At 42.3% G+C, this 20,263-nt stretch overlaps 1 protein-coding gene across 1 annotated transcript; it reads right to left on the bottom strand.

Annotated features, from left to right (window-relative positions):
* Positions 1–13,376: 13,376 nt before the first annotated feature.
* Positions 13,377–15,105, bottom strand: LOC126145328 (uncharacterized). Its single transcript, XM_049915550.1, has 2 exons — positions 14,904–15,105; positions 13,377–14,165 (listed from the first exon to the last, which is right to left on the bottom strand). The coding sequence occupies exons 1-2, from the start codon at positions 15,018–15,020 to the stop codon at positions 13,716–13,718; spliced, it is 567 nt and encodes a 188-aa protein (XP_049771507.1). The 5' UTR covers positions 15,021–15,105; the 3' UTR covers positions 13,377–13,715.
* Between the last annotated feature and the right edge of the window lie 5,158 nt (positions 15,106–20,263).

The following is a 20,263-nucleotide window of genomic DNA, read 5'->3' as shown; positions in this document are numbered from 1 at the left end:
ATAAAGGGCAACACAGAGACTGCTGAAACAGGAGTATCTGGTTGACGTTCACGATAATCTGAACGACTGTACCAACGTCACGGCACGAAAAACAGCACCAGAACGTCACAGAACGACCAGAGACTTGGATTACACTGCGAGTCAAACGCCTCGTACATCATCGGTGCTCTCGACGCTTTGCAGCATTTGAAAGGAGCACATGGTGGCACATCGGACCACACTACACATGCTAGTCAGCTAGTGCTCACTTTATTAAAAAAAATATATTGTCTGTTGTAGGCTGTATTGTACTTTATCAAAATCGTGCTATTAGCTATTTTCGCCATCGAGCAGTTGTCAAGCACATTTGCTATGGCATGTATTACATATCGTTCAAATGGTTGAAATGACTCTAAACACTAATGGACTTAATATCTGAGGTCATCAGTCCCCTAGACTTAGAACTACTTAAACCTAACTAGCCAAAGGACATCACACACATCCATGCCCGGGGCAGGATTCGAACCTGCGACCGTAGCAGCAGCGCGGTTCCCGACTGAAGCGCCTAGGACCGCTCGGCCACAGCGGCCGGCTTACATGTCGTGCTTATCACTTTTTTTTTATTTCACATACATAAAACCGGAAGTTGTACTCCATCGTGGCATACGCCAAGTATTGTAGATAGTCGGGATAGTGGCTTTACTTTCAGCAGTCACACACAGCAAGATGTTGCCGAGCGGTTACATGTCAGACGAAGTGGTGTGTCTAAGGTGTGAAGAAAAAAAGGACAGGAAATGTGGATAACAGACCTCGTGGTGGTCGTCCTCGTATGACAACACCGGTGCAGGATCATTTCCTCCAGCTGTCAGCTCGCAGGCGCCCAACATCAGCTGCCAGAAATACTGGAAATGACTTCTCCCGGGTAACAACGATTCCTATCTCGGGCCAAACAGTGCGTAGAAAATTGCTCAGGGCGGTCTTCATTCCAGAATATCAATGAGAAGTTTTGCGCTGAACCAATAGAATCGATGCAACCGAATGACCTGCGCTCCATTGCAGAATGGAGTAATGTCATGTTTGCTCACCAGATCAGGATTGGTCTGCGACCGAGCACTAGACGTGTTAGGGTTTGGAGAAGCGCTAGATGACACCAGGAACGCCGATACGTTCCGGAAGTCCATCCATTTGCAGCTGGAAGTATAATGTTCTGGGCGGCAAGAACGATGGGACGGCGGACCCCTCTAGCTCGCATCTACGGCAATTCGACTGGTTCCGGATAACTCCAAGAGGTCCTACAAAAGATTGTGAGACCCTACGGAGGTGACAACCTCATCCCAATGGATAGCAATGCAAGATCGCACCGTACTCAAGCAGTGTCTCCGTATCTTTGTAGATGCAACATCAACATAATGCATTGGCCAGCACAGTCCGCAGACATGAATGCAAATGAGCATGCACGGGACCTGCTGAAGGTGGCCATTGCATGGCGTCCAAATCCACCCGAAAATCTTCAGGACTTCACTGAAGCTTCCATTGAGTAGTGGAAACTCATATCCCAAGATAAATTTGATGGTCTGATCCAGAGCGTGCTTTGCAGAGTGGAAGAACTCATCCGTGTGCAGGGAGGACATACTCACTGCTACAGACTGATAGTCATAATCGTGCTATAAAGATTTTCACCGTTTGTTCCTTCAGGATGTGCACTTACGAGAGAAGCGGATTTTTTTGGAATTTTTTTTGTAACTTTCAAAATTTTTCTTGCTTTCAGAATTAATTATGTTTATTTTGCTAATAAGGTACTGGACAAACCTCTGTGGGTCTACTGTAAGAAGTCATTATAATAAACTTTATAATATTTCAAGGCGTGTATGTATTTATACGATGACTTCGTTCACAGACGTATGATCATGGCTAGCGTGTGGTACAACGGCCAACGGTGGAAATCATTATTGTATAATACACTAACCAATCTTTCTTTCCCTACTGCCTTTATCCCGCATTGTGCGCAGGGTCGACAGGGTTAAGTACAGATTTGGTATGGTTAATTTTAAGGGGTGGCCGGATGCCCTTTCTGCCGCCACCCGATACCCCCTGGGACGGAAGTAGTGTACCCCAGCTGTCTGTGTCTAGTGTAAATCGTGAAATAGTGTGAATGTGTTTCGGATGTCTGCAAGTCGTGTAAATGAGGCGGGACGTGGGGACCAGCCGGGTATTCACCATGTGGAAAACCGCCTAAAAACTACATCCAGGCTGGCCGGTACACCGGCCGTCGTCGTTAATCCGCCGGGCGAATTGGATCCGGGGCCGGCTCCCCTACCCGAGTCCAGGAAGCAGCGCGTTAGCGCTCTCGGCTACCCTGGCGTGTTATAATACAGTAACCGATCTGCACCGTTAAATGACGGAACATTCATGCAAGTAGTATTACGTGATTGTTGCTCCAAGTCTGGCCGCTGGTGGCCGAGCGGTTGTAGGCGCTTCAGTCTGGAACCGCGCGACCGCTACGGTCGCAGGTCGAATCTCCTGCCTCGACATGGATGTGTGTGATGTCCTAAGGTTGTAAGATGTATACATTGCCAGCGATGGGCGAGGCATGACAGAATCTCTGACCAGAGAGTAGTTTATCGTTAGCTGTTGCTAGTCTGCGCTTGACCGCGCGAGTCGATAGTAGTAGTAGCGAGTGAGTAGTAGTAGCGAGCAGTCTGCAGTAGTCGACAGTAGTCGGCGCGTGCCTGCGCGTGTCGGCAGTCTGCTCTGGTCGAGACTTTGGAGGATGAGTATTATTGTAGAAGGTAAAGAAGCTGCCTTGCGCATATCTAGTAATGTATATTAACTGTCATTAATTTCTTTTAAAAAAATGTCCCAATAATAATTTTTATAATATAAAGTAATTTTTTAAAGAAAAACATTCATTTCAATTTAAAGAAAATTTCCAATGCATGATCATTCCTTCCAAGAATCAAAAAAAAAAAAAAAAAAAAAAAAGAATAGGCCAGCATTGCACGAAGCTGTGGCGAAAAATTTTAACGTAAGAGCAGATATATTCGCAGTTTTTATTGAGGTAAGAATTTTTCCTTTTTTTATTCAGAATACAGGGCCGAGGCGCAGCGCTTGCTGTCGTCATAAAATTTACCAGGTTATTGAATTTTTTTGTATTATTTCCGGGTTTAGGAATCGAATTTTGTGGTTACGTTAAATGTGAATGCATTTCTGCACGGAGTTTAAAAATGGGAACCAATTTTGTTCAGAGGTTACAATATTTAAAATTCATTTAATTATTGTTCTGTGCGGAGGTTACACTTGGTTCTTGGTTTCTCTTATAAAAAATATTTTTTGTGGGCAGGTTACACATGGTTTATGGTTTCTCTAATAAAATATTTTTGTGGGGAGGTTACAAGGTTAGTTAGGTTTAAGTAGTTCTAAGTTCTAGGTGACTGATGACCTTAGATGTTAAGTCCCATGGTGCTCAGAGCCATTTTTTGTTGCTCCAAATTACGAAAATATTATCAGGCCATAGTGTTGCTTAAGCAAATTACGTAGTACGTAAAAATCGCTCACTGTGTCAGCCTTCGGTTATGTTCCGACTGGCCGTCTGCTGCTTAAAAGGCAGTACAATGAGCGATCTATGATCGTGAGGCGTGTCATCACCATGTCGACAATCCGTCCAGCCGTTATTGCCGGTAGATGAATCCTGACGATGCCACTGCTTCTTTCTTCAAGCAGCTCCTCATTTCGTCTCGCGAGACCGGCTGCACCCCGTCGCAAACGTCCTACCTCAGAAAAATCAGAGAAGGTACCGAGGGTCGAAACCGCATCTTTCCGGAACGAAGGTAGCGAAGCTAAACATTCGACTACGGAGGCGGTTATGTTAAAATTTGAATGTTGCTTTTAACTTAACGGAGAAGTTAAACATGTTCTCGAAAGTGTAATTAAGAAACTTCAGCTTCTTTTCGTGACTAATCTCATTGTACAGAGAAAAAGAGAAAGTTTCACCTAGTACGATATGATCTGCTGTAGAATCACTTCAGACACTATGACAAAAGACCGTTTTTTTTTGCCGCATTTTTGTTGCGGGGCTGCCTGAAATAAATGAGGCTTGCCTGGGTACAAAGGCGAGCGGCGGGCAGGCCAGATGAGGCTGCGTGCAGCCCGCCACGCACCGCGCACACGCACAACAGCACGCACGCCGGTCGCTCAGCACTACAAAAGGGAGTGCGCTGCGCCCCCTGCCTTGGGCTGGGTGAGTCACGCCAGCCAGTCTGCCGCGTCGCGCGTCAGCTGATCGCTGGATCTCCCACCCTGACTGGGGAATTGGCCACCCGCACTGCACCACACCGACCTTGTGGCCAGCGCCAGGCATCTGGCGAAATGGCCAGTTTACACAACGACACTGGCTCCCGAAAACAAAAGAATTCATAACTGTGCTGGCGGCCATTGGCCATGGGCTGCGTGCGGTTCCGCTTGCCCCGGCTAGTAGCTATGCGCGGGTTGACGTTTACATGGGCCATATTTTACGGCAATTTTTGGCCGTAGTATCATTACCGCCAACATTGCTGCGATGCGGATGCAGCAGACGGCAATTTTGTAATATGGCCGAGCAACATTGCTGACGTTGCAGGTTTTTGCTGATAATTGCCGAGGGGCTGCTGGTGTTGTCCACCAAGGGTAGGGTGTCTATTTCATTTTCATTGAAAAAGGGGACACTTAAAATAAATTAGAGAAAAACCTGGGACAATGAAGAAAAAAACGGGACATAAATATTGTATTGACTAAATTTAATACACATACAAGTTTACCTTTACAACGTACACTCTGATGATCCCAAATCACTTTTTACAATTATTCTGCTACACTATCACCGTACTTTTCACTTTTATGTACTTTATCAAGAAGTGCATTTTCGTTTGAAATTGTATCATAAAAGTCAGTACACGATACACCATTAAAGCGTGTTTTGACAATGAGCAAGGCCCTCACTGTTTCAACTTTCATTCTGTTTTTTTTTTTTTTTTTTTTTTCATCTGACCACAAAGAGTTCACTAACGAAAACACACGTTCCACAGTAGCATTTGACCCAGGAATTGCCAGACAAAACTCCACCGAATGAATCATGTTTTTCATGATAATGTTTTTACTTTTGAAATAAGCAAATATTTTACACCACGTTGCACTAACACTTTCTTTGTCTCCTTCTTCACTTTTTATGAAGTTCCGTGCACATGAAAATTCGTCGAACAGTTCGTCTTCATCAACAGGAAAATTTGATACAATACTTTTAACAAAAACACAACAGTCCTGAATATCCTTCCACTGTAGCTGCTCCTTTTCAGTATTAACCCAGTCAAATGCTTTAAAAGGTGTGAGAAATGGTAAACACCATTCTTTAATATACTCAATGCAATAGTCATAGAAGATGTCAGCATAAATATGAAATTGTTCTACAGTAATTTCATTCTCTTCTTCCTGCCTATCCATTTCTGTTACTGATTTTAAGTTTACATAGTAGTCGCTCACGCATTTATTTGCTCTTTTCGTTTGATCACAGTTTCTCCACTAGCAGTGATAAAAGGAAACTCGCTTTTTATATTGCTGTTAAAATTACACTTTCTTGTGGCATAATGATACAGTGATTGCACAGTGCAAAACATTAACAGCGTGGTGCCGAAAGCCAGAGTGGTGTAGAGTATCTCTGGACCGAAAGGACGGATTCGGTGGATCGATTTAGAAGAGAAGAATCTTCGTTGTTATTCGTAACCTATAGTTCGTTTAAAATTACTTGCGACTTTTGACAGTTCGGTACATGTTTGGGGTAAGCTGAGAGTCATAACACGCTTCCTAGCCTAAATAATTGCGCAGTTAATAGCAAGTCAAACAACCAGTAGCGTGAAATACTCTAGCCAAGCGGAATCGTAAAACGGGACATTTGAGCGTCCCAAAAAAACTTTCGGGACAGCGGGACATTATGGTAAAAAACGGGACTGTCCCGGGAAAAACGGGACGAATGGACACCCTAACTAAGGGTCATATTACAAGGCAGTGTACACTGATGGAAAAAAATCACAACAGCAAGGAGTAGTTGTGAGACACATAAAAATTGGTAGGCGTTTTTCTACATCTGAATGTCGATGTCTATTCAAATTTCGCGCCACTGGCATAAGAGTGGCACTAGTAGCGCCACTACGAATCAGATATGCTATAAATACACGGTGTAACGGTCGTAAGTGTTAGTTATCGTTGAGACTGGAAGTGGTGAGCAAATGTTAGTCAAGACTACCTTCATCCGACGTCACTGAGTTTGAACGACGTCGTGTAAAAGGCTACCAGAATCTAGATGTTCCTTCTGCGGGTCTGCCGCAGTGGCCGAACGGTTCTAGGCACTTAAGTCCGGAACTGCGCGACTACTACGGTCGCAGGTTCGAATCCTGCCCCGGGCATGGATGTGTGTGATGTCCTTAGGTTAGTTAGGTTGAAGTAATTCTAAGTTCTAGGGGACTGATGAGCTCAGATGTTAAGTCCCATAGTGCTCAGAGCCATTTGAACCATTTTTCCTCCTGCGGTATTGCAAAAAGACTTGGCATGAAAGTAGCCACTGTACTTGCACAAGATTCCCGGCAGTGCTGGTCGCGAAAGTATACGCTCGCAATAAGTCTGGGCTCCGGACGGTCACTTGACACAACCGAGACGTAAGACCATCGCGTTCGGCGTATGGCTCTGGCGCATCGTACTGCATCTGCAGCAGTTCCAGCAGCAGTCGGCACCACAGTGACACAACGAACTGTTACAAATCTGCTTGCTTCAAGGACAGCTCCAAACCAGACGCCCTGTAGCGTGCATTCCGTTTCCAAACCAACGCCATATGCGACTTGTGTCAATGATGGCCGTGTGTTGGCTTGAAAGAGACTAGTTGTGAACTTGCAACGAACCTGTCCGTGAGCTACATGCACTGGATCTATGCGTGGAAAATTGTTGGATGTGAGGTCCGCCAGTTATGCAAAACACCGTTTTTTCTCAGTACACAAACATGTTTCGGCACCATTGTGCCATCAGTTCACACTGTGTTTTGGTGAAGTGAAAAGGATCTTACATCTGTTTTGCTAGGCATATATGTTCGCGGGATTTCAGTGATGGTCTTCTTGTTCCTCTTCTTTCTATGCTAAAGCCTGTTTCCTTCAGTACCGCCCCCCCCCCCCCTCCTCCCAGGCTACCCTGCCGTTGTCGCTCCATCATTTCCTCCGACGGCCGATATTTCTTTTACTAGGAAGTGCTTTATTTCATACGATTTTCCCGTTCACCCACCCTGTCTACGTGTCCGTTCTATTCAAGCTTCCTCATTGTACGCACTCGGTAATGGAGTACACTTTACATCATTTTCTATTGCTTACACTTCTCTATCTCTCAGTGTTTTCCCCTTGTAATCCTTCGCAGAATTTTCATTTCTGTGGTTTCCAAAGTCTCTTTGTTTTTGATATTTCCAGTCTTCCCTCAGTTGTGTGTGTTGTAACTGGTCTCACTGTTGCTTTATGTATCCATCCCTTTGTATCTTCTCCGATATCATTGTTTTTCCAAATAGCATCAATGATGGTTACTACAAGAACAAGCAGTTGCATGTTGCTGCACTTGAGGTAGCCCTAAGCGAGCTATACGTTGATGGTTCAAGATGTCGGAACTGAAGAGCAAATACATTCAGTTAGAAACGCATTCACAAATAAATTACGAAAAAAATACAAGAAACTATGACATCTGGCTGTTGAACAGAAAACGTTTCCTGCAGAGACTAATACGAGTCCGCACTTGCCAAAAAACGCAATGTGATTCGTAGTTTCAGTTCTGGCAACAATGCTCCACACGTTACGGTATCCTTCTACCTTGTAGGATAATTAACTCTATCAAGAAGTATAACATTCACAGACGGCTGAAATAACTTCCCGGGTCTTCCACAACAATTTCTTTTAGCAGGATCGCCTGAGCAACCGAGTTGACGCCTTTGTTTTTGTACAACCAGCGGATCCACGCACGTCTCTTATTTCTATCTTTATGCCTCGATTTGTTAGAGATACGTATTAACTCCGCTACTATCCGTGCAGAAGCCAGAAGTTTCATTTCAGAGACGACTTCAGCATTCACACAACGTCGAGACTAAGTGTACTCTGGTGTCGTGTCTATTCATGCACGAGACCAATTTCCCGAAACTGGCTTCATGAAATATTCATACTACAGCTTCCAGTATTCACCATGGCGAGTTAGCTGTAAGTACGCCTACATGCTGCCTATGTTTTGATATATACTGTACCTGAGAGTGGCCGCAAGGCCGAAATTGACCAGTCATGGAAACATGAAGTAAATAAAAACACTAACAAACCAGCCGAATTGGTACCATGTCTTTAAACTTTAGTAAATTCATCGCTGTGATACCCCATATATATAAAGAAAATGATCAAGCTAGCTGCGGTTGTGGTGTGAATTTGCAGTGTGCGGTCTTGCGTTATCCCCCTGGAATACGCCATTTCATAGCGTAGTCGTGAATATTACGACAGGAGTTTTTACCATTCTGGCCATATATTGGCCAGCATTGAGCCTCGCTTGAACAATTAATAAATCAGTTCTTTTTATAAAAAAATGGTTCAAATGGCTCTGAGCACTATGGGTCTTAACTTCTGAGGTCATCAGTCCCCTAGAAGTTAGAACTACTTAAACCTAACTAACCTACGGACATCACACACATCCATGCTCGAGGTAGGATTCAAACCTGCGACCGTAGCGGTCGCGCGGTTCCAGACTAAAGCGCCTAGAACCGCTCGGCCACTGCGGGCGGAGTTATTTTTATATTCATTCCAGTTACAGACCTCTATATTTTATATCTGGTGATTAATGTCCGTCTATGATGACTATCTTCAAATCCGAGTATAAACAACTTTCCAATCCGGATTTCTGTACTGAGATCCGAAGATGGTGACGTGTCTTTAAATACCAGTGGTAATGTAGAGGGCATTTTTTTGAATGTGTTGTAAGTAAACATCTGGCAACACTGCTAAATGATCTTTCCACATTCTCTTTTTGGATATTTTTAGTCACATGAACGGGAGGACTTGATTATGACAGTTTGCCTTGTTACACAAATGCTCAAAAACAGTCTATCTGCACTTCGTTAACTCGTAAATATTCAGTATGTCCTTGTAATGTTTCAGCCACGGATTCTTGCAAACTTATCTTCAACAAAATGTTGCTACGGTAGTATAACTTGTCATGAACACTAGCTATTTGTTTTCATGTTTGTAGCGACTTTATACAACAAACACGCAAGAACTCACAGAAACGCCATAAAATCCGCGTAATGGACATTTCAGGAACAAGACGTAAGGAATAAATAGGCCATGGTAAAGACGTCAGCGATATGATTACTTTTCTATGTCTCTCTAAAGTATCCGCAATCTACTAACTTGGAATGCAATCGCCTCGTGATTTTCACAAAATGCGTCGTAATCTATGATCTTGTGTCATCGAAAACTGAAAAAAAAACAAGATTTTTCTATCACATCATATCAGTACTTTAAGCAGACGTACAGAATAGCAATTCCGTTGTGCACCGTTCCCCCACTATATGCCAAAGGACGTCAGTTGTGTACGCCACGACGAAAATAAAACGGAATACACCTGGTAATGATAGTATGACAATATAAACTTTTATTGGATTTCAAATAAAGACACTGAGGCATAAAAGCAATGTCATTTGTATCTTATCCACGCAGTCGCAGCCTGCGAATAAACAGTCCGTTGGGGCCAAATATTTTAGCAGGATTAATATAGCAACTAGAGTCGTAAGTGGAAGTTTCATTCTTACTGTGCTTCTTCTAAATTCACTTCTGCGCCCATCTTGGGTAATAATTAACGACTTTGAGGAATCGCATTCAGTAAAATTCTGTTTATTGTGCTATACTCAAGACGTGAATAAACGCTGTAACACTTTTGTCGGAATGGTTTCTGCGTTATTGTAAAATACAGATGACGTTGAAAATGTGTGAATTCAGATGAGGTAGAGACAAACATTATAACCGAAAAATGTACAAAAACGTCGTGCTTAATACCACATTAGATTGTGCGTATATTTGAAGAAACCACAAAACGAAAGTCATGAATCAAATCTATAAACACTTCAGCCCAATCTCTGAGCTCGAAAGTATGAAATCCTGCCCAAGACATTTCGTAATGATGCTTAGCCGATAAAAAAAGTATAGCAGTGCTTTTGCATGCAGTGCATTTGTTTATTAACACGACAAAACAACGCACACAGTAATGATAATTTCAGTTGAACATAAACTGAAAACGTGTTACTCATTAGCAGGCATCACAATTTCAACCCACTTTCGATCGCGAAAAATAAACATACACACCGAAGTCTGAAAGTGGTAGCATTCAGCCGAAATTTTTGAGGGCCGAGTGGCAGTACCTTACACTCCACAACACGCAAAGAGTAAAAGCAACTCAAATTCAAGTAAGTTGATTGACAGGCCGAAAATTCATTTGATGCAGCCCGCCACGAATTCGTCTCCTATGCCAACCTCTTCATCTCAGGGTAGCACTTGCAACCTACGTCCTCAATTATTATCTGGAAGTATTCCAATCTCTGTCATTTTCTACAATTTTTTCTCTCCACAGATAACCATGGAAGTTATTCCATGATGTCTTAACAGTTGTCCTATCATCCTGTCGCTTCTTCTTGTTTGTTTTTTCCATTTATGTTTTTTCCGTATATTCCTTTCCTCGCCGATTCTGAGAAGAACTTCCTTATTCCTTACCTTACCAGTCCATCTAATTTTCAACGTTCTTCTGTAGCACCTCATCTCAATGCAGACCTGCAGACGTAACTATAGAACGTGCGAGGTGGCGCAGGGGTTAGCATACTGGACTCGTATTCTGGAGGACGACGGTTCAAACCCGCGCCCGGCCATCCTTATCCTAAACCGCGTCAGGCAAATGCCGGGATGGTTCCTTTGAAAGGACACGGCCACTTCCTTTCACATTCTTCCCTAATCCAATGACCTCGCTGTTTGGTCCCCTCCCCCAAATCAGACAACCATAATTATAAGTGGAACTAAGGTACACGTTCTTGTGTACTTTCAGTGAAAATGAATCTCAATTCCATACATGTTCATACGTCTTTGCAAAATCTTATTTTGTGCAGGATCCACGTGCTATCGAGCGTAAACGCTGAAACATATCTAGGTCAAAGTATTAATTTTATTTTTGATTCCTAACGAAACGTGTTTCACCTCATTGTTTTCGGCATCTTCTGTCAGCACTTCTGGACTAATACTTCATAACAGGTACTATTACACTGGATTACACTAAATTGCTTCTCTGATCTTGCCTGCAAACATTAACATAAAAAACAGGTATTGTTCAAAGGGTAGTCTCAAAGTCTTTCACGAAATGCTATGTGTCACAAATAACCTAAGGAAATAATGTTTGCTAATATAAAGTCTAATGACCACATAAGTTTTCCTTTACATGCTGTGAACTGGTAAGCTTAAGTTTGTTTCCTGAAGAGATATCTTGCTCTTGTGTGAATCTGTATCTGATTGGGGTAACAGCATACGTTAAGCACATACAAGTAATGACAGCAGGAATGATAAAACGATGTAGATTTGTGACGTGCAAATGTTTAGGGCCTAAATATCTAAACCGGTAGTCGTTTGAAAAATGTGTTTTTCTTGCGAAAACTCAACAAAACTAAGGAATATGGTACTGCAGACAACACCTTTACCCCACTTCACCAGTGATGACGATGATACGACAAGACTAATCAGACTGTTCACAGCACCATATAAGCACTGCTTGTTCACAGGATGAATCATTACATACAGCATAATTAAATATTTACACTGGTATCCTAGTTGTGTTCTTCAGAGTATAGATGTTAATTAGGAACTAGTGTGTCACTGGACCCTGTAGTTCGTCATGATAGATGTAACATCATCCCAGTTTGCTAACATAGGATTTATTTGGGTCCCATCTCTGAGACTGCAACAGTTCCAGCTAAACATAAAAGAATAACAAGCACATCATCATGATCGACAGATTTCTACTAGTGATCATAATGGACGTTACACTATACATAATAACGATCTTTTCACACTACACACATTTAATTTGAAATATTTTAATTAATGTCATAGTTAATTGTTTTCTGTAAAATTCATAACTGATACTCTCTCATTCATTGCTTCTACATTGTCTCTAGCGTACAACGCATTAATTCACTGTGTCGTTGTTATTAGTGTGGCAAAATCTTTATTGCAGGTTTACTTTCTTAATGTGCCAGTATACATGCAAAATGTATATGATTTAAATCTTTAGCTGATGGTGTGTATCTGAACAACTGTATAAGATCTTCGGTTACCCTTTTAGAACCGCTGTGTCTTTAAGTGCACTGCTCAGTCAGCTGACATGACTATTATAAGAGTGACAGTCTAACCTCCATATTTACAAGGGCAGTGCTATTTGAGTGTATTTAAATTAGTGTGTTACAATTATCAACAAGGTGCCAAATTCCACTTCATTTTTGCAAGTTTCGGACCACTCACCTGTTATGTATCGAACGTAGTCCATATCCGCTGGTTACATGTGATTTGTGTACTGAAAGATCATCGTGCTACTTACAGGAAATAATGTTAGGGTGTCAAACCTCTCACGAGTCCTCACTCTGAGAATATTTTCAAAAGTCGTTTACTTATAATGCATGATAGCTAAAGATAATGACAGACCAAGTCTTCCAATAAAACTTTTGTAATAGATAGCGATTAACTTCCTTTGTAGCAGGTTTCATAAAATCAAATTTGCTCACACTTTCAAATCAGAAAAACTATAATAGTAGTAAACATTAACAGTGAACTAGTGCAGAGTAGAACATTACTAAAGTTTGTTTCCTACTTTTGTGTCAGTAAAAAACAACTATACTACCATGATCTCAGTGTGTAAATCACAATTTTGCAAAACAGCTTTATCCTTATCAAGAATAATTTTTCTGTGAAATCATTGCCTAGAAACTGCTTTATGTACTTCACAAAACATTTGATTCAGCGTTAATCGTTTGAACTACATACTGAATTCAGCTTGTTATTCTCTTTCCTATTCAGCTACCGAGCTTTAGATATTTGAGCAAAAATGTTGATTCAAAACAGCAGTAATACTTTCTGTGAGATTTTATCTTTGAATAGCTTCCAGTCTCTCTCCAAACATGTAAAAATTAAAAAGTTCCTCATGATAGTCACAAAATTGTATTCATGGTACACATATTTTGATATGGGATTTAAAAGGTTGGGCAAGAAGGTGAAGGAATACGAAATCAGAAGACAGTAGCTATGCATAAATTGCATTTGAGCAATATTTATTTATAACTTGGTTGCTGGGCATTGTAAAAAATACAAATATACTAACATTATTGGAAGACAATAATCAATACTATAGAAAATTAAAGCTTCGAAAGACATCACAGCTGTAGTATTATTAATCCTAAAATATCACATATATGAAAGGCACTGGTGGTAGGTACTGACATGAAATATACGCTTGCATCTAATCTTCATGTCGCAAAAATGTCTCTTTTGATGCTATACTCATCGTAAACACTTAAAAAATATATATATCAAAAATATCTTTCTAACTGAGCAAGTATTCTGTCGTGCAGAGAACTCCTCTGAGACGGTTATTCCTCTGCTGTTGGGATCACGGTCGATTAACGCTTAAAAGGAGTGGACGCTGAGAGTTTCTTGCGAAGACGACGGCGTCGACAAGAGCGTCGCGGCGGCGGGCACTTGCTGCTCGGCCGCCAGTCCCTGCGACTCGTGGCTGCCGTCGAGCAGGAGGATGTCGGCGTCGGGCGTGACCCAGCAGAGGCCGCCCTGCGACGTGGTCAGGAAACTCGCCGGCACCGCCACGTCTCCGACCTGCCCCTGCGTAGCCGCCACTTGGCGCAGGCGCACGCGGCCGTCGCACCACACCGCGATGGCAGCGCCGCTGCCGGCGGCTGCGGCGCCGGCGCGAAGCTCTTCCGCCAGGCGCTGCTCCAGGGCTTCGTTGGCCGCGTTCTGATCAGCTGGCGACTCCTCCTCTTCGAAAGCTTGCGGACACGGCGACCTTCTCGACGATTTGCGGCAGTGCTTGTGCACCATCTCCAGCACCGGCTTCAGCATCTGGAAGAAACGAAACGCGAATCGTAAGACACAAGTTCAAATGTGCCCTGCCTAAACAGGCATAGGCAGTCTGCACACGTAACACAAACAAACAAAAGAAAAAAGTGAAAATGTTTCAAGTGAAGAAAAACTGATTTTTATGCTGTCTTCTAGAACGTCTTTAGCAATCTTGTACCGCGATTAAATCGAGGAAGCGCTTGCTTCAAAAATTATCCAAAGTAATCACGATGTAAACAAATTAACTCATGTTTCGTTTCAGAGGTAATTACAAAATCGATATATTGAAGAAGTAGATAAATACAAGTTATAGCTACTACAGCGAAAAGAATGTGGTATGGAAAGATAGTAGCAACCATTGAGTGATTTTGTATCAGCGTTACTTCACGTCGCGAAAATTCTGAACTACAAAATAGTTGAAGCAAATAGTAGAAAACGTATGCCGAAAAGAGGACCTATACAAGTACAAAACTACAAAATAGTTGAAGCAATAGTAGAAAACGTATACCGAAAAGAGGACCTATACAAGTACGACAAATTAATCTCCTTCTAATTGGCGCATTGTAATTGAAATGAAACTGGAGCAGTTTAATTAAACAACAGCATTTCGAAGTTCAACAGGAAAACAAAGGTTTAAAAAAAAGCCATTTAATATAGCAGGAGCTATTGAAAAAGAACTAGAAACCTGAGACACGAAAGGTACTTAGAAGGCAAGATATATATGATGGAAGCTGTACACACCTTCTTGATACGATGCACTTTGCGCGCCAGAGTCAGGCTGAACTTGCAAGACGTGGGCGTAGCCGGCGCCGCAGCGGAGGCTGCGCCGGTAGCAGAGACGACTGGAACTGCTGACATGCTGACGGTGACGTAAGTAGTGGCACCGAAATGTGGCAAAGTAGACACGTGAGCTTGCGAGTAACACGGTTCCAACAGCACGGCCGTGGAGCGACTGAGTGGTGCGCACGTGGCCGCGGTCCCCTTTTATAGGCGGCGTGACGTCACGCGTCGGCGGCGGCGCTCCGGGGTGGAGGTGGTGGGTGTCGTGTGGCAGGTGTGTGCTACCGAGGGTTGCTGGGCCCGGCCGTGGGAACGAACGCGTTCCCACACGCCGAGCGCCGCCGAGCGGCAGATGGTCCCTGCTCGCAACACCTGCCGCCCGCCTGCCACCGCCACCGCCGGGGCCAGCGCTTGTTGCTTTGCTTCGCTTCGCTCCTCTCCTCTGCCCTGCCCTGCCCTGCTCACAATCTGTGCCCAGCCTCCTCTTACCCGCCTGCCCCCCCTTCCACAGCGCTTCGTCACCGCGGATAACGGCGAGGGGGACAGGGAAACGAAAGCGCGAGATGTGTTCTTCTTTAAGGGGTGCCTTGCAGTTTGTGGCGCGCTCCTCGTTCCCCCACCCCTCTGCTCTTCTTACGGCGGGGTTGCAAGTCGCATCTTGTCCCGCAAGCGCATCGGCCACCTGCTTCTTTGGCAGCTCCTGTTCTGGAGAATAGGCGTCAGTCTGCAATAAATTAAACGCATATCGCTCTCACTCTTTCCTAGATAAATTAGCACATTTGAGGTTGAAAAACAAACAGTGGTTTTGTACCGCTAACATTTCAATACGAAGATTATCACACGCCACTCGTGGAAAATGTGTCATGTCTTTACCACAGCACGTTCCAGGACCACATTACCCCATTTAATGAACAAAGGAAGACCATACGGACTATCAGACCAATTGTGTGATTGGATTGAAGAGTTCCTAGACAACAGAACGCAGCATATCATTCTCAATGGAGAGAAGTCTTCCGAAATAAGAGTGATTTCAGGTGTGCCGCAGGGGAGTGTTGGACTGAGGCTTTTTGCGGATGATGCTGTGGTATATCGAGAGGTTGTAACAATGAAAAATTGTACTGAAATGCAGGAGGATCTGTAGCGAATTGACGTATGGTGCAGGGAATGGCAATTGAATCTCAATGTAGACAAGTGTAATGTGCCGCGAATACACAGAAAGAGAGATCCATTATCATTTAGCTACAATATAGCAGGTCACCAACTGGAAGCAGTTAATTCCATAAATTATCTGGGAGTACGCATTAGGAGTGATTTAAAATGGAATGATCATATAAAGTTGATCGTCGGTAAAGCAGATGCCAGACTGAGATTCATCGGAAGAATCCTAAGGAAATGCAATCCGAAAACAAAGGAAGTAGGTTACAGTACGCTTGTTCGCCTACTGCTTGAATACTGCTCAGCAGTGTGGGATCTGTACCAGATAGGGTTGATAGAAGAGATAGAGAAGATCCAACGGAGAGCAGCGCGCTTCGTTACAGGATCATTTAGTAATCGAGAAAGCGTTACGGAGATGATAGATAAACTCCAGTGGAAGACTCTGCAGGAGAGACGCTCAGTAGCTCTGTACGGGCTTTTGTTGAAGTTTCGAGAACATACCTTCACCGAAGAGTCAAGCAATATATTGCTCCCTCCTACGTATATCTCGAGAAGAGACCATGAGGATAAAATCAGAGAGATTAGAGCCCACACAGAGGCATACCGACAAACCTTCTTTCCACGAACAATACGAGACTGGAATAGAAGGGAGAACCGATAGAGGTACTCAAGGTACCCTCCGCCACACACCGTCAAGTGGCTTGCGGAGTATGGATGTAGATTAGATGTAGATTATCAAGTTCTATAATATAAGGGAACACAAATTACGAATACTTCATTTTACTACACTCGCTGATACGTACTGTATGTGAATCTGTCTATATTGCCCCTTGTATTACATTTGTTAAAGTTAATTTGCCAGTAGAAACCTCAAAAGTAAAAAGCAAGCACCAAACATGCACTGTCAAACACGTTAAAATTCTTCCCTGTACACTCACATAAAGCTCAGTTATTAGCCAACGCAAAATTTTCAGTGAAAAACCATAAAACCGATAAAAATCTATCTGCATCACACACAAGCTGTGGTGTCAAAAGATACGACTGGACATCGATTTATGGCCTCCCACTTTCTCTCCTCCCCCAAAAGAATACCCCAGTAACCACTTTAACAGGGAAGAGTGAACAAAATGTTTCTGTTTTATCTTTTAAGTCACAATTTTCTGTGTACATAAATACATGACACTCAGCACAACATGCTTTAAATGTGATGTAAAATGTTAAATTAAACTGGTAGCAGGGAATAAAAATAATTAAAGTCAACTGCCCTCACTTACCAATGGTTCTTCTGTCATGTTACGTGGATATCACAGCCCCCCATGTTTTGATAAATAAATCACACATTTTCCACAACTGGTGCTTAATATTTTCAGTACTGATTCGTGATACATTGTACGGTGGCTTCACAACAGACAATCTACTAATATTTATTTAGTTCGAAATGGTTTTTAAGTTATTGGGCCATTGTCAGTAAACAACTGACCAACGTCCACAACAGACAATAATGTGTAGCAAACCAAACATTAGAAACAAAATACTGCCAATGTACACACGAAATCTTTGAGATGAGAAATCTCAAATTGAACACCTATCACTCGTGTCATGCACCACACATGTTAAATTACAGTTTTCGAGATGCATAACATTAAACACAGTACATAAAGGAAAGGCATAAAATTAAAATTTGCAGATTGTATGAATGTAATATTAAAGGTTATGGATGTATTTTACTAAGAATATTCTGTCTTCGGTCGCAACATTTTTAATTACTGTCCAAAGCATTTTGCAGCTACGACTCCGTTTTCATGGACTGTTTGGATATAAGGGCGTTACATCGGCTTCAGTTTTTCGCTTAAAAGTAACAGAACGACACAGTTGTCAGATTTAACGAGAAAAAATGTCACAGGCCAGATTACAGAGAGAGATAAAGTACTGTAATACATTACCTGTGTCTGACCACATAAGATTCGTCTTCTGCAGTGGTGAAAACTTCCACATTCATATTTATATTTTGAACTGTTTAGAATGTTTATGACAGTACAGCATGAGTCAAATGATTTCATATCTAACCTTTGTCTCAGTGATGTGCTGGAGTATGGAATATCGTACTATTTACTTTTACAAAGACTGATGAAATAAAAGAGAATAGTTATTTAGAGGAGCGACATTAACAAATTTTGTTTGACATTCTTCCGTATCATCTCAAGATTTGGTCGCCATTTGATTCACCCCTTACTGAGTCTAAGTTTTCAGCACTGATAGATAATTTGGGCAAACTTGTTTGGCAAAATAAGTTAATTTCCTGGTCTGTTTGTTTCTGAGCTGTGAAACGAGGTTCAGAAACGTAAACCATTTCTGTTGTATATTTTATCCCCAGTTTTGCAATTTAGTTTCATGGCTATTCAGCTTTACCCCACGAAATACTGGAATACTTTTTTATAAATATCCACTAAGAAGAATCGACATGCAGTTCTTGAAACTGGAGATCACTGGCGTAGCACTCCGTCTTTCCGGCCTATAAGCCAAATAATCAAGTGCACTGTCGAAAATTTTTTAATGGCCAACTTAGCTGGAATATACAGACTGTGAATAAAAATTACCAGCGATGGAAATCTAAACAAGTAAAAGGTGGTTTACACTACGACACATAGCTAGAGATTTTTTTTTTTTTTTTTTTTTTGCTTATGTTACGTGGGGAATCTGAGAAGTAAGGCCTCTGATTCCTTTATGTGAAAACTATCAAAGCTTTTAAAACAAACCAACGTTATTAATATTATACATTTTTATTCTTCACGTCTACATAATTATTTCTCAACATATTCACCCTGGCGACGAACACGTTTTGCCCTCGAGGGACCAGTTTGCTGGTACCATCTTTGTAGAATGTTTGTTCACGGAGCAACAAACTCGCCTCTGCTTCCACCGATTCATCACTATAAAAGTAAAGTCCTCCAAGGTGGTCTTTAAGTTTTGGAAACAGGTGAAAATCGGATGGGGCCAAGTTGGGGCTGTATGGAGGGTGATCAGTGACAATGAACCCTAGGCGTCGGATTGATGCAGATGCTGTAGTGCTCACATGTGGTCCGGCACTGTCATGCTCGGGCGAATTCCAAGAGTTCGAAATTCGATTACAACGTAGGCCCTATTCAAACGGGGATACTTAAGTCTCCGAGCGACTGAGATACTCTGTAACCAAGAGACCTGGCGTGTGTTATGAGGTGGGGTCGTCCAGACAGGCACACTACAGTATCGGCGTCCCAGAGTCGCCGCGACTTGGATAGTATGCGACCCGCAGTGGTTGTCGCCGAGTCTCCCAGTCTCTCAGTTGCATTCGTACATCTGGGTTGCGCAATGTGCGAACACATGTTTAGAAACTCGTGAGAGAAGTATAGAAATATCCGGAACTATAAAATTACAAATTGGGTGGGTATCAAGGAAGGAGGTGACGGAGAAGAGCATGTCACAAAGTAGCCAAGGAGGTTAATCTATCACGTAAGTTCATTATCAGTAATTAAAATTTTTGACGTAAAATAAATACGCCCTACTCACTATGCTTTAAGATCCATTTTATTGGAAAACTGATCACCCATTTATAAACACACACTATACAATAAATGTAATAAATACATAACTAAAACGTTTTTAATTACGTATTAATACGTTAAGTACAAAAATTCATTTATAAGTTTTACAGAAATATACATTACACATAAATTTTTTAAAGAAAGACAATTAGTCTAGATCCTGATTATTGTTAACGCAGTACTTCCACTGCCATGGGAAGGAAGCAGGAGGTGTCAGGACCTAGCTGGCTAAATAATTCCTTGCTTCATAAGCAGAAGAATGAGGGTGCAGTGCAATGTCTTTCCTTGGCTGTATTCTGACTGTTGGCATTTCGGAGTTGTTGCATTGTTGTTCACCACAACTGTATTGGAACCCTTCATGTTTTCGAATGAAATTATGCAGTATGCACACGGCTTTTATTATGTCAACACTCTTTCCGTAGTTGGAGAACGAATAGGACTGCTCAGGACTTGGAACTTCTGTGTCAGCGTTTCAAATGCGCGTTCCACAGATTTTCTCCTTCTGCTTAATCTATGACAATAAATTCTCTTCAGATTATCGAGTGTTCTTTGTGGGTACTGTCGCTTCATCTCCTACAAAGTAAT

The sequence above is a fragment of the Schistocerca cancellata genome, chromosome 2 (assembly GCF_023864275.1).
Source record: "Schistocerca cancellata isolate TAMUIC-IGC-003103 chromosome 2, iqSchCanc2.1, whole genome shotgun sequence".
NCBI classification, from domain to species: Eukaryota; Metazoa; Arthropoda; class Insecta; order Orthoptera; family Acrididae; genus Schistocerca; species Schistocerca cancellata.
The sequence above is the reverse complement of the archived record's forward strand: the minus strand, read 5'-3'. Positions and strand labels throughout refer to the sequence as shown.

Coding starts and splice junctions, on each gene's coding strand:
- LOC126145328 (XM_049915550.1), bottom strand. CDS start 15,020: ATGTCAGCAGTTCCAGTCGTCTCTGCTACCGGCGCAGCCTCCGCTGCG. Junction 14,166..14,903: donor AAGTGCATCGTATCAAGAAG/GTGTGTACAGCT, acceptor CGTTTCTTCCAG/ATGCTGAAGCCGGTGCTGGA.